Source organism: Onychomys torridus, chromosome 7 (genome assembly GCF_903995425.1).
Source record: "Onychomys torridus chromosome 7, mOncTor1.1, whole genome shotgun sequence".
Lineage (NCBI taxonomy): Eukaryota > Metazoa > Chordata > Mammalia > Rodentia > Cricetidae > Onychomys > Onychomys torridus.
The window spans coordinates 15,951,411-15,974,428 of NC_050449.1; the positions used below are offsets into that span (position 1 = coordinate 15,951,411).

The following is a 23,018-nucleotide window of genomic DNA, read 5'->3' on the forward strand; positions in this document are numbered from 1 at the left end:
TCTTGCTCTCTGACTGTGGCAGCGCAAGCCCCTACGGCCATGCCTGACCCACCACCACAGACCTTGTCCTCGAGCTGGGAGCCAAGACAAACCCTTTAAGTCACTTTTGCCAGGCAGGTCTCCCCAACATTTGCAACGTAACTAGTACACCAAATGTTGGGGAGCACATTGACTTCTGTCGTCCCATCCCAAGCTCAGCTATCACAAACTCCTCCAAATCATGAGACCTGAGTCTGTTTTCCTTCCTGTGAGACTCCCAGCCCTCCCGCCCCTGCTTTCTGTTTTTTTCGGTGGGAGGAACTGGCTGGAGATGAGTCTCTACTTGGTCATCCAGCCCCTGCTTGGGGAGAGAGGCCCCGGGGCTGCAGAGAAACCTTCCAGATGTCAGTCTTGGCGGCTTCAGAGCTGAGATGCCTCTCTCAGCCGGCTGTGGGCTTAGCGTCCATTTTCAACTCAAGAGTGGATGGAGGGAGGGTCTGGGTGGAGACTAGTCTGCCACGTCTGCACCAGATGTGTTCTTGGCCCTGGGAGCCTACAAAGGGTGGGATTTTGTGTTCAGTCCCAGGGAGGCGTGGGCAGTGGGGGGAAGCAGGGACATGGTAAGGCCATGTAAGGCCCCACCATCCTTACACAATAAAAACATCTGAGCTGAGAATGGCTGGCACTCTGTGATCTCAGGACTGAGGAGGCTGAGGAAGAAGGGTTGTGAAGTTGAGGTCAGCCTGGGCTACATACAGAGTTCAAGTTTAGACCTTGTTTCAAAGATTGAAGGGAAAAAAAGAAGGCAGAAGCTGAGTGTGGTGGTCCACGTCTTTAATCCCAACACTTGGGAAATAGAAGCAGGTGAGTATCTCTGTGAGTTTAAGGCCGGCCTGAGCCATGGCTATATAGTGATTTCCAGACCAGCCAGAACTACACAATGAGACCCTGTCCCCGCCCCCAAAAAACATTAATGCATTTTCAAATTTTTATTTATGTGGTTTTCGTAGGTGTGTGCACACTTGTACCACAGAACAATTTGCTGGAGTCGGTTCTCTCTCCACCAGTGGGTCACCAGGCTGGGAGGCAAGCGCCTTTATCCACTGCATCAGCTCCCAGCCTCAGAAGGTTTGACTGTTTGCCAACACCTGGCCTCCCGAAACCTCAGCCTCTAAGGCTCCCCTCCGCCTTGCCAGTTGCTCAGACAGCTACAGCCAATGGAAAGTTATGCAAATAAGCGCCCCCTACCCCCTGCTTCTTGTCCTGAGGGAGGCTCCTCCTCCCAGGTTTGGCAAGTCACCCACAAATAGAATCCAGATCAGACCCACAGCAGGTGTTCCCTGTGGTTGGTGGGGGAGGGGACTTGTAAGCCAAACTGTCTCCCATCAGACCCACACCTCCTAGCTAGTCTCTGACTCCCCAGGGTCTCTGGTTTTCATGAAGGCGGGATACAGGGAGCTAGCTGGGAGAGGCCAGACACTGGGGTCCCTCCACCTTCCAGTTAGCACCCCTAAATTGCTGTGATGCCCACAGCATACTTGCATACTCTCTCTCTCTCTCTCTCTCTCTCTCAGAAGCCAGGTAGGTTCTGGCTCACACCAAGGGAACAGACAGAGGTCATCTGCATCTGAGCCTTTCACCTGCAGGACAGACAGGTCTGCTTGCCGCTGCCTTTAACCTGCTTCTGCTCTACCAGGTTTGGACCAAAGTGGTCAGACTTTGAGAAGGTCTCTCTTTCAACACTTCTTGGTTTTTTTTATCTCTTGATCCATCCATCTATCTGTTCTGGTAGGTTGGCTGGCTAGTGAGTCCCACGGATCTTCCTGTCTCCACTCTTTACCAACATTGGGATTCCAAAAATGTACTACCACCCCAGGCTTTTCATGTGGATTCTGGGGATCCAAACTCAGGTCCTCATGTTTGTGGACCAGTCATTTTACCTACAGAACCATTCCCTCAGCCCCTGTTCAATGCTTGGTGGTTTTGTGGTTTTGTTTCGTTTTCCTAGCTGGTCTAGAACCCACTATATAGACCAGCTGGTCTCAAACTTATAGAGATCCGCCTGCCTCTGCATCCCAAGTGCTGGTATTAAAGGCGTGTGCCACCACACCTAGCCATATGTATATATTTTTGAGGCAGGGTCTCATGCAGCCCAGGTTGGCCACAGAAATCACTGTAGCTAAGGATAGCTTGGAGCTCTTGATTTTCCTGCCTCCACCTCCCATTCATTGGGGTTCGAGGACTGGGACAGAATGTCTAGTTCGTAAGGCCTGAGGATGGAACTCGATGCTCATTCCATGCCAGCAAGGCCCTCACTCTACCAACTAAGGCAATCCACAACACGTGTTTATCATCATTGTATTTTTGTTTGTTTTGGTTTGGTTTAGTTTGGTTTTTCGAGTCAGAGTTTCTCTGTGTAACAGCCCTGACTGTCCCAGAACTCGCTCTGTAGCCCAGGCTGGCCTTGAACTCACAGAGATCTGCCTGCCTCAGCCTCCTGAGTGCTGGGGTTAAAGGTGTGGACCACCACCTTCGCCCAGCATTATCATTGTGTTTTAAGTGACGTTTTGTTTTCTTCTGAATGTAGTTGTTTATTTGAGGTGGCCATGCCACCCAGCAGGTGCGAGCTCAGAGGATAACTTACCACAGTTGGTCCTCTTCCTCTTTCAGGGGCCAGCCTCGGGTCACCTAACTTGCTCAGGATGCTCCCTGACACTCTGAGCCATCTTGCTGGCCCTTATTTTGGTGTTTTAAGACAGTTTTAAGTAGTCCTGGCTGGCCTCACACTCACTGGGTAGCCAAGGTTCCAGCCAAGGCCTGGAACTCCTCCTCCTGTCTTCCTTCATCTTCATCCAGTAACGGGGTTACAGGTGTGCATCACCACCCTTATTTTGTATTGAGCACCTAATGGATACCAGGTGCCTGTCTTATTCACCAACGGGGCCCAGTTTTAGAAGGAACAAAACCAGCCAGGGCAGTGGCGCACGCCTTTAATCCCAGGACTCGGGAGGAAGAGCCAGGCGGATCTCTGTGAGTTTGAGGCCAGCCTGGTCTATAGAGAGATCCAGGACAGGCACCAAAACTACACAGAGTAAACCCTGTCTCAAAAAGGAGGAGGAGGAGGAGTTCAAGGCCAGCCTGGTCTTGGGAGTGAGTTTCAAGACAGCCAGGGCTACACAGAAAAACCCTATCTTGAAAAAAAAAAAAAAAGAAATTAAGGGCCTGAAGTCCCAGTACATGTGGTCATCCCAACACTCAAGGCAGGAGTTCTAAGCCAGCCTGGGCTACCTAGTAAAAGTAAAAATAGACTGGCAGATGGGGAGGGGAGGAGGCAAGGACCAGGCTGGGATGGTGCTCATTGGCAGAGCACTTGCCTGCCATGCGTGAGGCCCTAGGTTCCATCCCTGGTAGGAAAAAAATAAAGAGAAAAGGTGGAGCAATGGCTCAGTGAGTACAGAGTTGGCAAACAGATCCAGATGTGGTGGTACACACCTGTCACCCCCAGCACTCAGCAGGCAGAGAGGGTAGAGCTGGTAGCAAGCCAGGCTAGCCTAAAAGAGGCTCTCTGGTTTCAGGGAGAGACTGAGTCGGAAAAAAAAATAAGATGGGGCAGGGCAATGGCTCCCCGGGTAAAGTGCTTGCTGAGCAAGCTGACGACCTGGGCTTGCATCCCCAGAACCCACATAAAGCAGAGCACACCAGAGGTGGTCCTCTGGACTCCCCACACATGCTGTGGTACACACACTTACACACACAAAGCAAAAGCATGATAAAGAACAACAGAGGAAAACACACAATGCCATGCATGCCACAGGTGAGCTGCCCCCATTACACACACACACACACACACACACACACACACACACACAAAGTCAGGATCAGTAAGATGGCTCAGTGGGTAGAGACACTTACCACCAAGTCTGACAACCTGAGAACCAGTTTCCACAAATTGGTCTCTGACATCCACATGAACACTATGACACAGATAAACACACGCTAAATAAATACATGTTAAAAAAAATAATAATGAACCAGGCGGCAGTGGTGGTGGCACACACCTTTAATCCCAGCACTCAGGAGGCAGAGCTAGGCGGATCTCTGTGAGTTTGAACCTGGTCTCCAAAGCGAGTTCCAGGACAGGCTCCAAAGCTACACAGAGAAACCCTGTCTCAAAAATTAATTAATTAATTAATTAATGTAATTAATTAATTACAGCTCTCGTGGCACATGCCTCTAATCCTACCACTCAGGAGGCAGAGGTAGGAGAATCTCTGTGAGTTCTAAGACACCCTGGCATTCATAGAGTTCCAGAACAGCCAGAAATAGAGAACCACTGTCTGAGGGGAAAAAAAAAAAAAGTCTAGCTAATATTAAAAAACATCAAATCAACTAGAAAAAGGAATTCAAGACGTCACTGGATAAGACGTAATGAAAACCTTGAGAGAGTGAAGCATGGTGACGGTGAGCAGTGTGGCAGGAAGGAAGGGATTTCAATCAGCTCGGCTGGGCTGGCGAGGTTCCAGCCATTAGGGAGATAAGCAGTGGAACCGAGCCAGGTGGAAGGAACTCATGACCAGTGCAAACACCAAGGTCAGAATGTTAATGGAGATGGAGGTGTGGCTTCAGCACTGGAAGAAGAGCTAGAGGTGGGAAGAGCTGAGGGCAGGGCCCTGGGGCTGCTGAAAGGAGATGTGAGTGATCTTGCAAGACCATTTATGGACCCCTTGAGGGTAAGGCAGGTTCAGGGTAAGGAGAGAGGGGGAGGGAGGGTTCCGATCTCAGCAAGGCTCAGCAGGAGAGGCTTTGTGAGTGCAAGCTTGTAGACTTAGAAGTCAGGGGTGGGGAAAGGGCTCAGCAGCTAAAGTGGCTGCCCAGCAAAACTGAAGACCTGTGTTTGGGCTCCTAGAACCCACCCAAACGTGAAGTGAGCACGGGGACGGACCTCAGAAAGCAGAGACAGAGCAGTCCAGAGCAAGCTGGCCAGGTTGGCTAACCCTATCCAGGAGCTCTGGCCTTGATTGACAGATCCTGCCTCCTTAAGGTAGAAGAGCCACAGAGAATGGTTGTAAACACCAACCTCATCCTTCACAGGCATACACACAGACCCCACACACATACACACATACATACAAGTACCCACACACATGCAACCATGCACAAACACGTTAAAAATAAAACACCCAGGGGGCTGGAGAGATGGCTCAGAGGTTAAGAGCACCAGCTGCTCTTCCAGAGGTCCTGAGTTCAATTCCCAGCAACCACATGGTGGCTCTCAACCACCTGTAATGAGATCTGGCACCCTCTTCTGGCCTGCAGGGATATGTGCAGACAGAACACTGTATATATAATAAATAAATAAATCTTAAGAAAATAAAAATAAAAATAAATAAAACACCCAGAGCGCAAGCTTGCCACTTTTTCAGACTGCTCTCCCACAACTCCACCCCGTTTGTCTCTGTGTATAGGGCCAGGCTGGACAGTGGTGGCGCACACCTTTAATCCCAGCACTCAGGAGGCAGAGTCAGGAAGATCTCTGTGAGTTCAAGGCCAGCCTGATCTACAGAGAGAAGTCCAGGACAGGCACCAAAACTACCCCGAGAAGCCCTGTCTCAAAAAAATAAAAATAAAAAAAATGAGGTGCCTGAAGTATGACATCCTAGGCTGTCTTCTAACCTCCACAGACATGTGTACATATACCCAAATAATTTATCATATCTCATTTGCTGAACGACCAGAGCGACAGAGGGTTGGAAAGCCAGACTCTTGAGGTGACGAAAGAGGCCTACAGTGCTTGTCACCAAAGCATGACCTGATTCGATCCCCAGCCCCACATGGTGGAAGGAAAAGAACTGTCTCCTATAAGCTGTCCTCCATAGAAATTAGCCGGCCTGTTGCCTCTGAGGGGAGTGCCAGGAAGACCTGTGCCACCACACCTGCTTTATTATATTCTGTTCTATACATTTATCTCTGTGTGTGTGTGTGTGTTCTGACCTGATGCACACACGTGAGCATTCACTTGCACCCTCCACGTGCCCACCTGCAGAGGCCAGAAGAGAACGTTGGGTGCCCTCCTCCATCGCTCTCTCTGCTCCATTCCCTTGAGACAAACTCTCACTGAACAGGAAGTTCAGCATTTCCGCCAGGCTGACCGCCAGGACCTCTCTCTTAGGGACCACTCTGTTCCCAGTGTGTGGGTTACCGGCATGAGGTGCCGCACCCAGCTTTCTGTGCAGGTGCTGGGTTTTGAACTCAGGTCTTCTTTGGGAAGAACAAGTGCCCTTACTGGTTGGACCATGTCCCCACCCTCACCCCCGCCCAGTTTCTGGTGTTCAGTCCCTCAGTGGGGCATACGTTTTATCTTCAGGTTAAAGTCCTCATGGGCAGGGGGCTGGGAGTGGAGCCGGTGGGGCAGCAGCTGAAGTGTCTAGGGCCCATCCCCACTATTGCAAGGGTAGTGGAGAGGAGTCCTCACACAGAGCCTTACTAGGTAGCTGTCAATCATGACCCAGGCAGGGGTTGTTCTCGGAAGGAGCCCCAGACTGCACTGACCCCTCACCCCTATCCTGCTCCCTCGTTCTACCTCTCAGGAACTATCCCAACAGGAAACAGCAGGTAGTTCTACCTCTGTGGAGCTATCCCTGCAGGAAACAGTAGGTGGCAGATAGGTCGTTAATTGACTATTTGACATTCCACTGTGGGACATAACACCAAGATTTTCCCAGCACAGGCAAACATTCCAGTCTGCCTAGGAAACATCACCAGGGACTGAGCATGATGGTTCTCACCTGTCATCCCTGATGTGGGATGGCTGAGGCAGGAGGATCACTGTGAGTTCAAGGCCAACCTGGATCAACTTGGTCCCATTTAAAAAAAAAAAACAAAAGCCAACAACAACAAGAAAAATGAACGGTAGTGCACACCTCTGATCCCAGTACTGGGGAGGTAGAGGCAGGTGGATGAGATATTTAAGGCCAGCTGGGACTACATGAGACCTTCTCTCAAAATAAAAGAAAACCAGGAAGTGCTTGCCACAAGCTTGGTGAGCTGAGCTACATCCCTAAGAACCACATAGTGGAAGATAACAGATTTCCACAGGTGACTTCTGACCTCTACATGTATGCTGTGACCTGCATATGTACATACATAAATACACTTAATAAAACTGTAAGGTTCATGTATGTACATTTATTATGTGAAGTACAGAGTCCCTACTTGTGAAATATGTAGTAATGTCTTTAATTTCTCACAAACCAGGGAACGAGGGAGAAGGCATAGGGATAAAGTGTTGGCACACAGGCAGACCTGAGGCTGAGTGTGGCACATGCTTTTAATCCCAGCACTGGAAAGGCAGAGGCAAGTGGATTTCTTAGTTTGAGGCCAGCCTGGTCTACATAGCAAGTTCCATGCTAGCCTGGGCTACATATGAAACCCCCTCTCAAAAGTAACCAAATAAGCTGGAGGGAGACTAAGAAAGACACTGGATGTTGTTCTCTGGCCTCCACACAGATGTGTGTACACACCTCTAAACACACAAGTGCATCTGAAGGTACACACCTACACAACCACACAAATAGTTCATAGAGTGGTTGGGAAGAGAGACTCATGACTGTTTGCAGTGTAGTCGAGCACACTATAAAAGACAGCGTTTTCATGATCATTGTGGTGCTGGGCTGACCCCAGAGCCAGGGCTTCCTGCATGCTGGATTCATGCTCTTGGTATTTCGTTCCTGTCTGCTCTTTATTTGTTTATGTACAGGGGGGAAGGGGGGCGCGACATGCCAAGTGCACACATGCAGGTCAGAGGACAACTTGCAAGAGTTGGCTCTTTTCTCTTAACTCACGAGTCTTATCTAAGGGGTCCGACTCAGGTCATCAGGCTTGGCAGCTAACACCTTTACCTGCTGAGCCATCTTACCTGCCCTTGTTTCTGATTTTTGAGACAGGGTCTCACACTGCAGCTCAGGCTGACACAGTACTCATTATCGACACCAAGCTGGCCTCAAACTTGAGGCCATCCTCCTGCCTCTGTCTACCTAGTGGTGGGGTCACAGGTGGGCACCACTACAGGTAGTTCCTTCTGTATTTGTGCAGTGTTCTTTATCAGGTGTGAGAATAACCAGTGAACACACAAAATGGGCAAGGCATGTTAGCACATGCCTGTAATCCCAGGACTAGGGAAGTAGAGGCAGGAGACTTTGGAGTTCAAAGACAACCTGAGCTAAACAGGACCCTCTCCAAACAGACAGACAGACAGATAACTGTGCACACACAGAGAGAGTGAGAGAGAAATAGACAAAACAAGTGAAATCCCACAAAATGAAGAGTTAAAAAGCTTTTTTTTGAAAAACATTTTTAGAGTTGGGTGTTGGTGGCACACACCTTTAATCCCAGCACTTGGGAGGCAGAGCCAGGCGGATCTCTGTGAGTTCAAGGCCAGCCTGGGCTACAGAGTGAGTTCCAGGACAGACAGGGCTACTCAGAGAAACCTTGTCGTGGAAAAAAAAAAAAAAAAGACAACAAATTGTTAGTTTTTTTTTTTTTCATGTGCATCAGTGTTTTGCCTGCATGTGCACTAGATTCATGAGGTCCCTGCAGATGTCAGAAGAGGACATGATCCCCTGAAACTGGAGTTACAGATGGCTGTGCACCACCATGTGGGTGCTGGGAACTGAACCTGATCCTTTGGAAGAGCAGCCAATAAAAGAACTTTTAAATGACAATATTGGGGGTGAAGAGATGGCTCAGGGAATAAGAGTGCTTGCTGCTCTTACAGAGTTTGTGGGATCCAAGTTTGACTCCCAGCACCCACATTGGGTGACTGGAAACCACCTGTACCTCCAATTCCAGGAGATCCTTCACCCTCTTTTAGCCTCTGTGCCCTCTGCACTCAGGTATATAAAGAAACATGCATACACACATAATTAAAAAATACAAATAGACAGGTATGGTGAGATACACCTTCAATCCTAGCACTGGAGAGGCAGAGGCAGACAGATCTCTGTGAGTTTGAGACCAGCCTAGTCTATATAGGAAGAAAAGAAACTAAAAATACATAAAATGAAATAAAAACCACAAGGTAAGCTTGCAAAAACTATATGAAAGTGTGCCCACTGTCAGCAATCAGATGCAAATCAAAACCACAAGAGGAAGGCATCACTCCTCAGATAGCGGGACTGTAGAAGAGGAGGCTAGAGATCAAGGGGCCTGCTGGGGATGCGGAGACAGGGGAACTCACCAGTGGGGAAATGCAAATGAGCAGGGTTCTTATGGAAAACAGAAGGAAGGTTCCTCAAAACACTAAAAATAACACTAACATATGACCCTGTTACACCACACTGGGTACATGAGCAACGAAAAATAACTTGCTGTGTCAAGGAGACCCCTAACTTCAGTGTCTATTTATCTATATTCCTCATCCTAAAATGCATTTCTCCTTATGACATGTGTGTATGGTGTGGGGGGTATTAAGGGAGCCAGAGACAGCTTTGTGGGGGTTGTTTCTCCTTCTACCTCATGTGGCTTCTGAAGACTGAACATGGGTTGTCAGGCTGGTATAGCAAGTGCCTTTACCACCAAGCCATTTGCTGGGGTCCTCCTTTTCCTGGGGAGGGGAGAACAGGGTCTCATGTAGCCAAGCCTGGCCTGGAATTCACTATATAGCCAAAGCTGGTCATCTTGCTTCCTCCTCTGATATTAACAGGGTTGCCTCTTACCCAGTTTTTGCAGTGATTCGCATTGAACCCAGGGCCTTCATGTAGGCTAGGTAGGCATTCTAGCTACGAACTATAAGCACTGTACTGACTAAGTTATAAGTACTGCTTCAACTAAACCACAAGTACTCTACCAACTAAGTTACAAACACTGTACCAACTGAGCTGTTTCCTCAGGTTCCTTTCAGATTTATTGCAGCCAGTATGTGAAGTCAACTGAGGTGTCTTTTGACAGATGAATGAATTTTAAAATGTGGGATTAGGGAGGGTTTATTGGTACAGGCCTGTAATCTCAGTTATGCCGGAGGCCAGCCTGGGCTATATAGTAAGCCCAAGGCCAACCTGGGCAACTGTAAAACTGTCTCAAACTGAACCTAAAAAGGACTGCGGAGCTGGGGCAGAGGCTTGGTTAGTAAAGTACTTCCTGTGCAAGTGTGGAGAGTTCAGATCCCAACCCAACCCGTAGAAAAGCCAGGGGCAGTGGCAGTGCTTGGAGTCCCGGCACTGGGGAGGCTGAGACAAGAAGAGCCTCAGGCTCACTGGCCCGCCAGCCTGGCTGAATCAAGAGCTCCAGATTCAGTGAGAAACCCTGCCTCAAAAACTAAGGTGAAGGGGACTGAGGTGGGCTGAGCTTAGACCTTGGCACTGCATATGGAGGTGCACCGCCCAGCCTCACACCTGCTCACACACTGAGAACAGGAGGACTAGGCATGCCCTCTACAAAAGAATGAAGCAGGGGCTGGAGAGATGGCTCAGAGCATTGGCTGTTCTCCCAGAGGTCCTGAGTTCAATTCCCAGCACCACATGGTGGCTCCCAACCATCTGTAACGAAATCTGGTGCCCTCTTCTGGCCTACAGACATACGTGCAGGCAGAACACTGTATACATAATAAATCAATAAAACTTAAAAAAAAAAAAAAAGCGGGGCATTATAAATAAGCCACACAGAAACACACACTGAGGAAACTAAAAGGTGGACACAGCCAGGCAGGATGGCGCACACCTTTAGTCCCACACTCAGAAGGCAGAGGCAGGTGGATCTCTGTAAGTTCCTCTAGGACAGCCAGAGCTACATAGAGAAATTCAGTTTTTTGCACATGCAAAAACCTGGATTCAGGCTGTCAAGAGGGCTCCACAGGTAAAGGTGCTTACCTCCAAGCTTGGCATCTGAGTTCAAGACCTAGAACCCCTATGATAGAGGGAGAGAACCCATTCCCACAAGTTGTCTTTTGACCTCCATGCCCACATGTGTGCCCCAAACCCAAATAAATGAATAAATGTTAATAATAAAAACAGACTCCCAAAACACTGGGTTTCGTGGCCAATGGTTCAGTGGACAAAGGTGCTTGCTGCCAAGTCTGACAGCCTGAGTTCAATCCCTAGAACCTACATGGTAGAAGGAAAGGACTAACAACCCAAAGTTGTCCTCTGACCTCCACATGTGCTGCTTGACATACATGTGCATGCTTACACACACACACACACACACACACACACACACACACACACACACACACCACCTTGGCTAGAACAAATCATTCTTCTCTTTGTAATGCTAGGGCTATAGCCAAGGACTTCATGCACACTAGTCACCCTGTTTAATAGATTTGGTTAGGAAATTTAATAGTATATCCTAGAAATGTCCATAAAATACATCAATCAGGCTGGGGCTGCATAGGGCACTTGCCTAACAAGCAGGAGGCCCTAGAGTCCAGCCTCAGCACCACCTACACAGGGCATAGTAGCACAAGACTGGGGAGGTGGAGACAGGAAGGTCAGTTCAGTCATTCTCATCTAGCCTGGGCTACATGAGACCAGTCTCAGAAAAATAAATTAATTAATAATAGATGCAGAAAGAACAACAACCCTCCACATATTTAGCTCAATAATTAAATTCTCCAGAGTCTGCCCCATCAGTGTGTCGTGGCTCCTGTTGGTTTTTTTTTGTTTGCTTGTGGTTTTTTTTTTTTTTTTTTTTAGTTTGGTTGTGTGTGTGGTTGGGTTTGGGAGTTTTATTTTGTGTTGTTTGAGACAGAATCTCACTGTGTAGCCCTGACTGTCCTGGAACTCGCCATGTAGACTAAGATGGCCTGAACTCACTGAGATCCACCTGCCTCTGCTTTGGTCTTTTCTTGTCTCTTTGATCACGAGGCTCCGCAGTGTTAGAATCACTAATGGTGGTTTCTGAGTTTTCATCCGATGCTAGGGATCCCACCTTTTGTATCCCTCATTTGACTAAAATCTGCTTCCCATTATCCAGGTGATGAAAAGGTGGTTGACCACTTGTTTAGGGTCCAGACCTCACAGTGGACAGCAGTGAGCCATGTGTGAGCTCTCAGCGCCCTCTGAAGACCAAGTGGGGAACAGAGACAGTGCTATAAATTTGACCCTTTAGATTGTTTTTTTGGAGAGGACTTTAGTGAGGTGATCCAGATCTGTTCATCCCATGACTTTTTTTTTCCCTGTCCTGGGAGAGTCCTGGAAGGTGTGAGAGGGGGGCAGGATCCTGGATTAGGTGTGTGTGTGTGTGTGTGTGTGTGTGTGTGTGTGTGTGTGTGTGTGGTGGTGGTGGTGGTGGTGGGGATTACACAGAATTGACGGGAGGGATTCCAGAGGGTTATAGCCATCCCTGGAGAATCTAAGTAGGCCTAAGAAATACTGAAAGCGGGCTGGAGGGATGGCTCAGTGGTTAAGAGCACTGGCTTTTCTTTCAGAGGACCTGGGTTTAATTCCCAGCACTCATGTGGCAGTGATGTCCATGTCATAGCTCCAGTTCCAGGACATCTGATACCCTCTCTTCTAGCCTTCAAGGACAACAACCAAACAAATGGTACACTGAAATACCTGCAAGCCAAACCCCCATACACACAAAATAAAGACTAATTTAAAAAAAGAAAGAAAGAAAAGAAATCCTGAAAGTTTCTGCCTGGAGTCTTCAGGTTTGGGAAGAGGAGAATGTGGAGGTGGAGGCAAGAGAATTGGAAGCTCAAGGTTATCTAGACTACAGAGAGTTCAAGGCCAGCCTGAGCTGCATCAGACCCTGTTACACACCCAAAGGGGAGAAAACAGACAAAATCAGGCTATTCTGAGCATGTGAACACAGTGTGTGTGCCACTGGCAATCCAGCACTCCAGAAACTGAGAGAGGTAGACTCTCAACTCAAGGTTAGCCTAAGCTACATAGAGAAGCCTTGTTTTTTTTTAAAAAAAAATCTCAGCAGGTTAGGTGGCTTGCTGCCAAACCGAGGGACCTGAGTTTGATCAACAAGGTGGAAGGTAAAGCTCCAACTCCCTTGAGTTATCCTGACCTACACACTCATACACAAAAAAATAAATTTAAAGTATTAAAATACTCACATATTGAAAAAGCAAAGAACAGAAGCCAGATGTCGTCCACACACTTTTTATTTTTTATTTCCAGACAGGATCTCATTCTGACTGTCCTGGAATTCACTATATAGACCAGGCTGGCCTCAAACTCACAGAGATCTGCTTGCCTCTTCCTGTCTAGTGCTGGGATTAAAGGCATACACCATTACCCCTTGTCTGGCACACATCTTTAATCTCAGTATTTAGGATGCAAAATCAGGTGGATCTCTGTGAGTTCGAGTCCACCCTGGGCTAAACAGTGAGTTGCAAGCTAGTCAGGAGTGAGACCCTGACTCTAAAAGACAAACATCAATTCATATCAATAACGGTAAAAAGGGGGAAGCTAGACACAGAAAAAGTTGTAGTCAAAATAAGGAGCGTGGCAGGAGAGGTTGATCCAAAGTCAACCAAAAGATTAACACTTTTTTTTTTTCAGACAGGGTTTCCCTGTGTAGCTTTGCGCACTTTGCCGGCTCGGGAGGCAGAGGCAGGAGGATCTCTGTGAGTTCGAGGCCAGCCTGGGCTACAGAGTGAGAGCAAGAATAGGAACCAAAACTACACAGAGAAACCCTGTCTCGGAAAGAAAAAAAGAAAAAAAAAAAAAAATTAACGCTTATTGCTCAGGTACCACCCAGGTATGGGCGTGCCGCACGGCTCCTTCCACCTATCCTTGAGGTTCATTGGCTGAGGCAGAAGCGCGTCTCCCGGGGCCAAGCAACCTCATTGGTTAAATTCCGGCGCCGCGCTCTTAAGGGGCGGGGCTTCCTGCTGTCAATGGCTCCCCGGCCTCAGCAAAGCTTCACGTTCTGGAGCTGAGGGTTTGCGGAGTCGCCGTGCGTGACGTGTCCGACGTCATCAACACTCGCCGGAGCGACCGGAGTGCCTGTGCTCTCCGCTGTGCGATTTGACCCGAGATGCTGCGGTTGTTCCGGGCCGCTGCGCAGGCCTGGCTTCGACCCTCTGGCTCCAGGGTAGGCACCAAGCTGAGGTCAGGGTCGGAGGTCAGAGGTTGAGACTCTCAGGGAGCACCTCTAACGAAACGCCCATCGTTTCCAGGTCCTCAGCTCGCTAGCGGAAGACGCGGCACGGCCAGCCGAGAGCTCGGAGCCGGGGGAGAACGTGGGTGAGGCGGCCGGGATCACATCTTGGCACAGAGCTGGGCAGGATGCACCGGAAGTGTTAGTTTTGTTCCTGACCCTTGTTCACTCGCTCCCCGGCCCCCAGGTCTCCTAGATCCCGTGTTGCGCAAGTGCGAGCTTCGGATCCCGGCGCACCGGCGCCCGGTGCAGGCCTGGGTCGAGTCGCTGCGAGGCTTCGAGCAGGAGCGCGTCGGCCTGGCAGAGCTGCACCCCGATGTGTTTGCCACGGCGCCCCGGTGAGTGCAGGCTGCAGTGGGAGGACTTGGCCGCGGTTCCTCCACGTGACCAAAGGCGTGATCCAGGTGCCCTGCGGCAGGGCGGGAGGACGAAGGACAACCCCACAACCACCCTGAGCTGTTACATCCTTCCTCACTCTCTTGTGCTGGGTCCCTCTTATCCGTCCTCAGGAAGTTGGGTGATGACTAGGTAGATTAATGTAGCACACAGGAAATTCTCCAGAAACGTTGATTGTTAGAGCAGAAGATGTGCACAGTTGGAGGGCTTGTGTAGCATGCACGAGGCCCCGGCTCCGTCCACTGTTGCAGACAATGGTCATAAGAACCACACCTCCCATCCCAGCGCTGTAAAAGTGGAGAGAGGAGAGAGAAATTAACGGTCAAGGTTGCAAAGTGAGTTCCAGGCCAGCCTGAGCTATATGACACCATATGTAAAAATAAAAATACATGAATTAACATTTTCAAAAACGACTGATAAAAAGGCCAGACTTGGTTGTGTCGTGGTGGCACACGCCTTTAATCCCAGCACTCAAGAGGCAGAGGCAGAGGCAGGTGGATTTCTGTGACTTTGAGGCCAGCCTGGTCTACAGATCGAGCTCCAGGACATCCAGGGCTATAGAAGAACTGTGTCTCGAAAAATCAAAAAAGAAAAGAAAGACCAGGCTTGTTGACATGTTCTTGTAATACCAGCACCGGGAAGGCTGAAACAGAATCTTAGCACCCCTATGGCTGCTCACAACCATCTAACTAGTTTGAATCGACGCTCAGTCCTGGCTTAGTGGGCATCAGGCAAACACATGATGCACATACATGCTTACACACATACACATGTAAAGTAAATCTTAAAAACATAAAGAAGTATCTAGGTGAGGTACTGTGGGAAGAGCTGCCTCCACCTGCCATTCCCTTCTTTCGTTGTTTTTTTCCTGGGTCTCTGTGTGTGGTCTTGGCTGTCCTGGGACCTACTACCATGCAGACCAAGCTGGCCTTGAACCCACAGAGATCCTTCTGTTTCTGTCTCTGTAGCACTGAGATTAAAGATGTGCACTGCCAGGGCAGGCTGCACCTTTTTACAATCTCCACGATGAACTTGGGAGTTTTGTTTCATTTATTTTAACTTTTCTTGGGGGAGGGCAGACGTGTGCCACAGTGCATGTGTGGCAATGAGGGGACAACTTCCAGGAATTGGTTTTCTCATTTTATCAGTGTCTGGCTTGGCTGCAGGTGCCTCTATCCACTCAGCCATCTCATTGGCCCATAGCCTTGCTTTTTTTCCTTTTTTTTTTTTTTTTTTTTTTTTTTTTGCTGGAGCTGAAGATCGAACCCAGGGCCTTATGCTTGCTAGGCAAGCCCTCTACCACTGAGCTAAATCCCCAACCCCAGGCTTGCTTTTTTGATATTGCCTCACACAGTGGACACTAATAACATGTGACCACTGAAGCGGAGCTAGTGGTGGATGGCATTAGCAAACAAGAAACCCTGTCTCAAACAAGGTAGAAATCGAGGACCAATACCCAAGGTTCCCCTCTGACTTCACACACACACACACACACACACACACACATGTCTATAATACCAGTAAATCTCACCTGCATTCCTGGGTTCTGTATTATCTAGTGCTTTTGTTTACCTAAAAATTATTTGAGCTGGGTGGTGGTGTCGCACATCTTTAATCCCAGCACTAGGTTTGCAGAGGCAGGCAGATCTCTATGAATTTGAGGTCATCCTGGTCTTCAGAGTGAGTTCCAGGACAGCCAGGACTACACAGAGAAACCCTGTCTTAAAAAACCAAAAGAAGAGAAAGAGGGAGATTTTTATCTTATGTGTAAAGTGTTTTTCTGAATGTGTATGTGGACCACATGTGTGCAGTGCTCTCAGAGGCCCAGAAAAGGAAGGGGTCAGGACTGGATTTAAAACCAACTGTGAGCTATTTGGGTGCTGGGAATTGGACCTGGGCCCTCTACTAGCAGCCAGTGCTCTTAACCACGGAGCCATCTCTCCAGCCTCCCTTCCCTCACACACACACACCTCTTTTGGTACTTTGAGCTTGACCCTGCTGGAACCAGCCAAGACAAGAGCATTTCAGTGAGAGAGCAGGTACAAAGGTTCTGATGTTTGACTCCACTCTTTGGTTTTTAGAGGCAGAGTCTTACCATGAAGCTCCTTTAATTTTCCATCCTCTTGCCGTAACCTCTTGACTACCAGGAGGTCAGGCATAGCCACCAAACCTGGCTGGACTCCATGGCACATAGACTGGCTTCAGTTGAGGAGGTGTCAGCTGTGATCAGGGAGGAGTGGAGGACATAGGGTCCTGAACATCCAAAGGAAGAGGGAGCTTTCCTCTACTGGGGTGCAGGTGTGGGAGTTTCAATTGGGGTGCCCCTCTTAGGTCTCCCTTCTCTTTTTCCAGGCTGGACATCCTGCACCAGGTTGCCATCTGGCAGAAGAACTTCAAGAGAATCGTGAGTGTCCTGAGTAGCGTGGCGGAGCTCCCCACTGGGCTCAGAGGCCTGTGAGTGTGCTCTCTAGAAGCAGCCCAGCTCAGGCCTTGTCTGCCCGTACCGTTCAGAGGCAGGTGGCTTCTCAGATCATACCTGAGCACCCATCATTGTGGGTATTATGTTAGGGGATCTGCAGCTCAGCAGATCTCTGCCCCTGAGGACTCACAGGCTAGTGGGAGAGGTGAACAAAAATCAGTAGTTGGACTGGGCACACATCTTCTCTCCAGAGAGAGGTACTTAGTGCTGTGTCCTGGATAATGAGCCCAGAGCCTCAAAGGTTGGGCAGTTGCTCTGTTAACAAGCCACCACCCTCTCACTTGGGAATTTCTACTACTAAGCCACACCACCAGCCTCTCAGACAGGTGCTGTAGCTGAGCCATGCTCCAGACATAAAGGGACACTTAACTTACTCTACTTGTAGCCTGACTTAACTAGCTGACAGGGCATGCAGCTAGAGGACATTAATGGGGACAGCATGTGTGACTAGTCTGTGGAAAAGACCACACAGAGTCTAGTATTACCATTTAGGCAGTGAGAGCAAAGAGTTTTATGCCGCAAACATTCAGGAGTCAACAAGGATCTAGGTGTGATGGCCCATGCCTGTAATTGCAGCACTGCAGAGGCTGAGGATGGGAAACTGAAAATTCAGAGTCAGCCTAGGCTATATAGGGAGCTAGAAATGACAGGTGCTCCTGGGAACTGGGCAGCACACAAGGAAGGGGCTCTGGTCCCTTTACTCCCCCATTCCCTCCCTAAGTGCCCCACGCTGTCCCCTGGACAGTCTTCTCTGCCATTTGTCTGAGCCCCGCCCTACTCGCTTTGTATTCAACAGAGCTATGCTAAGACCAAGACCAGGGCTGAGGTGAGTGGTGGTGGCCGCAAGCCCTGGCGACAGAAAGGTGGTGGCCGTGCCCGGCATGGCAGCATCCGTTCCCCTCTATGGCGGGGAGGTGAGTGGAGCCCGAGTCCCAGAGACCCTTTCCACAGGTACCCACAGCTGCCATGATAAGACACACCTGAGTCCCCAGGTTATTAGCCCACTGGGACAGTGGCACTGGAACCCAGGCATGCTGAGCAGTTGAGGGACAGAGACCTGGGAACCCTGTACCACCAAGCCTGTTCATGCAGTGCTGGGGGTGGACCCAAGGTTCTGTGCACGCTAGGCAAGCACACCACCGAGCCACAGCCCTAGCCCTCCCTCCCTTTTGATAACTTGGTTGTTAATTTTTTTCTTTTGAGACTGGGTCTTGCTGGCATCCCAAGCTGGTCTTGAACTCTTTCTACTTGGGTTTCTTATACCAGAGTTGGATGACTACCTTTATGCATGTTCACAGGCCATCTCCTCCTCACTTCCTGTCCAGTCCCTTTCCCACTCTTCCCATGGTACCTAGTGAGATCTTCTGCCCCACCCCGCACCCCCAGCTCCTCCAGCTGTTGTTCATCACCCGCTCCACCACTTTGTCTCAGGCATCAGGCTGATTTCTGACCTCCCAGTCTAGCAGTGACCAGCACCTGTTCACACACCACTGTCCCTGCAGGAGGCGTAGCCCATGGTCCCCGGGGCCCTACAAGTTACTACTACATGTTGCCCATGAAAGTGCGGGCACTGGGCCTCAAGGTGGCCTTGACTGTCAAGCTGATGCAGGTATGGTACAGTACAGCTGGGCGGGAAAACGGCTGGTACCTGGGGGTCCTAGTACAAAGCTCAAAATCCTCTTTCTCTCCTCAGGATGACCTACACATCGTGGATTCCCTGGAGCTGCCCACTGCAGACCCTCAGTACCTGACAGAGCTGGCCCAGTACCGCCACTGGGGGAGTTCCGTGCTCCTTGTAGACTTGTGAGGGCACAGGGCAAGGTGGGGAAGGGGGGCCAAGTCTCCTGTCTCCTGCCAGGCTCACTCTCTCAGCCTCCATCTGTTCCAGGGCTCATGAGGAGATGCCCAAGAACGTTGTGGCGGCCACCTCTGGGCTCAAGAGCTTTAACCTGATCCCTGCAGTTGGTGAGTGATGGGCCAGCTCTCACCCCAGTAGCACAGACCCCACTGTTATTCTTGGGCAGTTCAAACCCTGTACTTGTCACACCATGACTGGATGACATGTCTAAGAATTTACCATTTAGTTATGGGGCCGGGTGGAAGCTAGGGTCCAGGGCCTCCTGTGCTAGGTATGTGTCCAGAGCCGCTCCGCCAGCCCCTCCAGCCTTCAGCGGCCCCAGTGGTGCCTTCTGAAAGCAGCACTCTTAAAGCACATCTGTTAGTCTCTTCCACATATGGCCTGCAGAGGGCGAGCATGAGCACCTGAGCTCTCCTTTTCCTGCCCTCCTGCTGATTCTGGTCTCCCAGTGATACAGTGTTTATCCACTTCCTGGGTCCTCCTCATTGGAAGGTGGGTGGGGGTCACAGTTAAATGCTGGGCAGGTGTGAAGGCAAGTAGTTCCTCAGCCGCTGATGGGAGAGCTGAAGACTGGCAGTAGACGCAGAGGAGGACAAGGGCTCAGGCTTCAGAGAGGATGGACTTGGGGCTGAACTAGAGGGCAGCCCCACCCTGACCCTTCCCTCACACCCCAGGCCTGAATGTGTACAGCATGCTCAAACACCAGACTCTGGTCCTCACCCTGCCTTCGGTCGCCTTCCTGGAGGACAAGCTACTCTGGCAGGACTCGAGACACACTCCCCTCTACCCATTCCGCTTGCCCTACAGTGACTTCCCCTAACGCTGCCCTGGCCACCTCAAGGCCCGCCCCACTCGGGGGCCAGATCAGCACACCAGCAATCCTGCAAAAAAGCTGTTCCCTGGAGGCTGCTGGCCTTGGTGCCAAGAGGGTAACTGCATGGAGCCAAGAAGAGGGCCTCCCTGGGGATCTCCTTTGTCACATTAAAATGAACCCCGATTTTCACAGTATTTGGAAATGGAGCTGGTCACTGTGTGGGGGAGTCTATCAACTCTTAGGCTGTTCATCTGAGGTACCTCTCCTCCGGGGCTCACAACCTGCTTTAAATGGCAGCCTTGGGGTTGCCAATACAAATTGCCAGGAGGAACTTTTTCCTGCTGAGGCAGATGCTGGAATGTGCGTAGGTGCCAAGCTAGCAACCTGCATTTACCCCCTAGGAGGGTCTGCCTGCCACCTGTGTGCCACACAGGCTGCTTCTGACACCTTCAGGTCCAGAATCAGATAAGCCAGTGTCTTGTGTTCTTATGGTAAAACAAATAAATCTGTTTAAAGACACCACGACAGTATTCTCAGTATTTACTTTTTATTGTTTTTGTTTTTCAAGACAGGCTTTCTCTGTGTAGACCTGGCTGTCTTAGAACTCTCTCTCTGTAGACCAGGCTGACCTCAAACTCACAGAGATCCCCGCCTGCCTCTTCCTCTGCCTTCCAAGTGCTGGGATTAAAGGTGTGAGCCACCATCTGGTTATATTCTCAGTTTTTAAAAAAACTGGCCTGGAGAGATGGCTTGGTAGTGAAGACTACTCTCCCAGAAGACCAGAATTGGAGTCTCAGCACCCACATGGCAGCTCATAACCATCTTCCAATTCCAGTTCCAGAAGAGCCACATGACCTCATTTGGCCTCTGCTGGCACCAGGGCAAACTTGGCATGTAGACAGAGTATATAAAATAAGTTAAGAAAAAATAAAAGGGTAGGGCAGTGGTGGTGCACACCTTTAGTCCCAGCCTGGGCGACGGAGGTCCAGGAAAGGCACAAAGCTACACAGAGAAGCCCTGTCTTGATAAAACAAAAACAAACAAAAAAATTGGGTTAAAAATTTTTCCCCTGTGGTATTGGAGATAGAACCCAAGGCCTAGAATGGGCATTCTAACCCTGAGCTGCACCCCAGCCCCTCACAGGGTTTCTAGGGAGGGCCTGTATCTCTCAAGTTCAAAGACTTCAGGCACAAGCAACTGTGGTTTGTTTGTTTTGTTTTGTTTATTTTTAGCAAAGAGAATATAGGTTTATAAAGGAAAAGTGAGGGCTGGAGAGACGGCTCAGCTGTTAAGAGCACTGGCTGTTCTTCCAGAGGACCTAGGTTCAGTTCCCAACACCCACATGGCAGCTCATAACTGTCCAACTCCAGTTGCAGGGGATCAGAAAGGAAAAATGAGCCCCCAGAGAATGGGCAGGGCTCCACAGAGAGAACATTCAGCACTGTCTCTTTAAACTAGGACCGATGTTGGCTAGAACTTCTTTCTGTTGGTATATGTACAACCAGACAGCCTTGGTCATACTGTGTGGCTGCCAGCCCTCTTCTGCCTGAAGACAACCCTGGGATGTGTGGACATTGTAATAGAAAAGCAAAAGCCACAGAAGCCCGTGTGGTACACTGTTCTAGTGCAGCACTTGGGAGGCTGAGGCTGGAGGACTGCAATTTTAAGCATAGCCTGGGCTACATAGGCCAGGCAGACATGGTAGCACACACCTGTCATTCCAGCACTGAGGCAGAAGCAGGGGAGAAGGTTGGAAAAGTCATCCTTGGCTATATAGCTTGAAGCCAGCCTGGGCTACCACAGACCCTATTTCAAAAACTCTAAAGAAGAGTGTTCATGGGTTTGGGGATTTAGCTCAGTGGTAGAGCACTGTCCTATCAAGTGCAAGGCCCTGAGTTAGGTCCTCCGCTCCAGACACACACACACACACAAAAAGAGTGTTCCTGTCTTGGATTCCTCGCCTTGGGGGTTCTTTCTCATTACTCCTTAATGTTTCCTCCGCTCAGAAAAACAAAACAAAACAGGTCTTTAATCCCAGCACTCAGGAGGCAGAGTTAGGCAGATCTTTGAGTTGAAGGCCAACCTGATCTACAAGTGAGTTCCAGGTCAGCCAGGCTACAACACACAAAAATCAACCGGACAGTGGTGGTGCATGCCTTTCAACCCAGCACCTGGGAAGCAGAGACAACCTGGTATACAAAGCGAGTTCCAGGACAACCAGGGCTGTTACACAGAGGAACCCTGTTTCAAACAACAACACCCCCAACGCCCACAAAAAGAATCCCACTGAACAAGCCATTGGAATAAGTTATAGGTGTGCTGATGTTTGCCCAGGGTGTGCGGCCACTACTACATGTCTCTGTTCCTCTTGTGCAGCTAAAAGCACAGAGGTGTGTGTGGGAGGGTTACATCCTAAGGGATAATTGTACCTAGACACCTGCAGTTCCACCAACATCAGAACTTTAAGAAAGCAGTGAGCCGAGCAGTGGTGGCGCATGCCTTTAATCCCAGCACTCGGGAGGCAGAGCCAGACAGATCTCTGTGAGTTCGAGGCCAGTCTGGTCTACCAAGTGAGTTCCAGGAAAGGCGCAAAGCTACACAGAGAAACCCTGTCTCGAAAAACCAACAACAAAAAAGAAAGCAGTGAGACCCACCACCCCCCACAGGCCTCAAACAGGCCAGAGCCTGTCCTTCCACTCCGGAGACCCTCTGACCGCTCCAGGGGAAAAGCCATCCTAAGAAGGTGAGACTGTCTAGAATGTGCTCTCACATCACGAGGACGCAGCCAGCAAGGGGGAGCTGAGGCAGGAGGACTGAGTTTAAGGTCACCCTGGCCTACATAGTTAGTCGGAGTCTAGCCTGAGCTACATGAGACTTTGTCTCAAAAATCAAAACATCAGGGCTGAGCATGTGGCTCAGCTGGTAGAATGCTCACCTACAACTCAGTCAGCTGGGGGAGATCTAAGTAGGGCGTGGCAGTGCATGCCTGTAATCCCAGCTCCAGAGTATTGGAGCAGAGTTCCAGGCCAGTCTGGACTATGAGACCAAGAGCCTATCTCAGAGTAACCAAATAAAAACTGAGGGGCTCAGGCTCCAGAAAGGAGGACAAGCCATGTTGGGATGCGTGGAAAAGCATGACAGACTGAGGGAACTGCAATGTGTAGCCACCAGAGTTCAGAGAGTAATGTCTCAGACTGAGGCTGGAAGTTTGAGAGCATTCCTTAGTTTCTGTTTTTTTGTTTCTTGGCACCAGGGAGGAAGTCATGCCCTTCCTGCAGACTTGAGGCACAGGACAAGAAAGGAAACTGCAAGGGAATGTAATTCTAGAATGTGCTACTCCGAAGTCTGTTGCCTCTTGCCTTTCCACCCCACCTGGC

The 23,018-nt window shown here is 49.7% G+C and overlaps 1 protein-coding gene across 1 annotated transcript; it reads left to right on the top strand.

Moving 5' to 3' along the window:
* Nucleotides 1-13,897: 13,897 nt before the first annotated feature.
* On the top strand, nt 13,898-20,166 carry Mrpl4 (mitochondrial ribosomal protein L4). Its single transcript, XM_036194304.1, has 9 exons — nt 13,898-14,028; nt 14,114-14,180; nt 14,282-14,432; nt 16,843-16,894; nt 17,766-17,883; nt 18,472-18,578; nt 18,663-18,772; nt 18,858-18,934; nt 19,502-20,166. Exons 1-9 carry the CDS (start codon nt 13,972-13,974, stop codon nt 19,645-19,647), a joined length of 885 nt encoding a protein of 294 aa, XP_036050197.1. The 5' UTR covers nt 13,898-13,971; the 3' UTR covers nt 19,648-20,166.
* Nucleotides 20,167-23,018: the final 2,852 nt, after the last annotated feature.

Bases quoted from the DNA above. Each gene is read 5' to 3' on its own strand.
- Mrpl4 (XM_036194304.1), top strand. From the start codon at position 13,972: ATGCTGCGGTTGTTCCGGGCCGCTGCGCAGGCCTGGCTTCGACCCTCT. The intron at 16,895-17,765 runs GTGAGTGTCCTG...TGTATTCAACAG, and splicing joins AGAAGAACTTCAAGAGAATC to AGCTATGCTAAGACCAAGAC. The intron at 18,579-18,662 runs GTATGGTACAGT...TTCTCTCCTCAG, and splicing joins TGACTGTCAAGCTGATGCAG to GATGACCTACACATCGTGGA.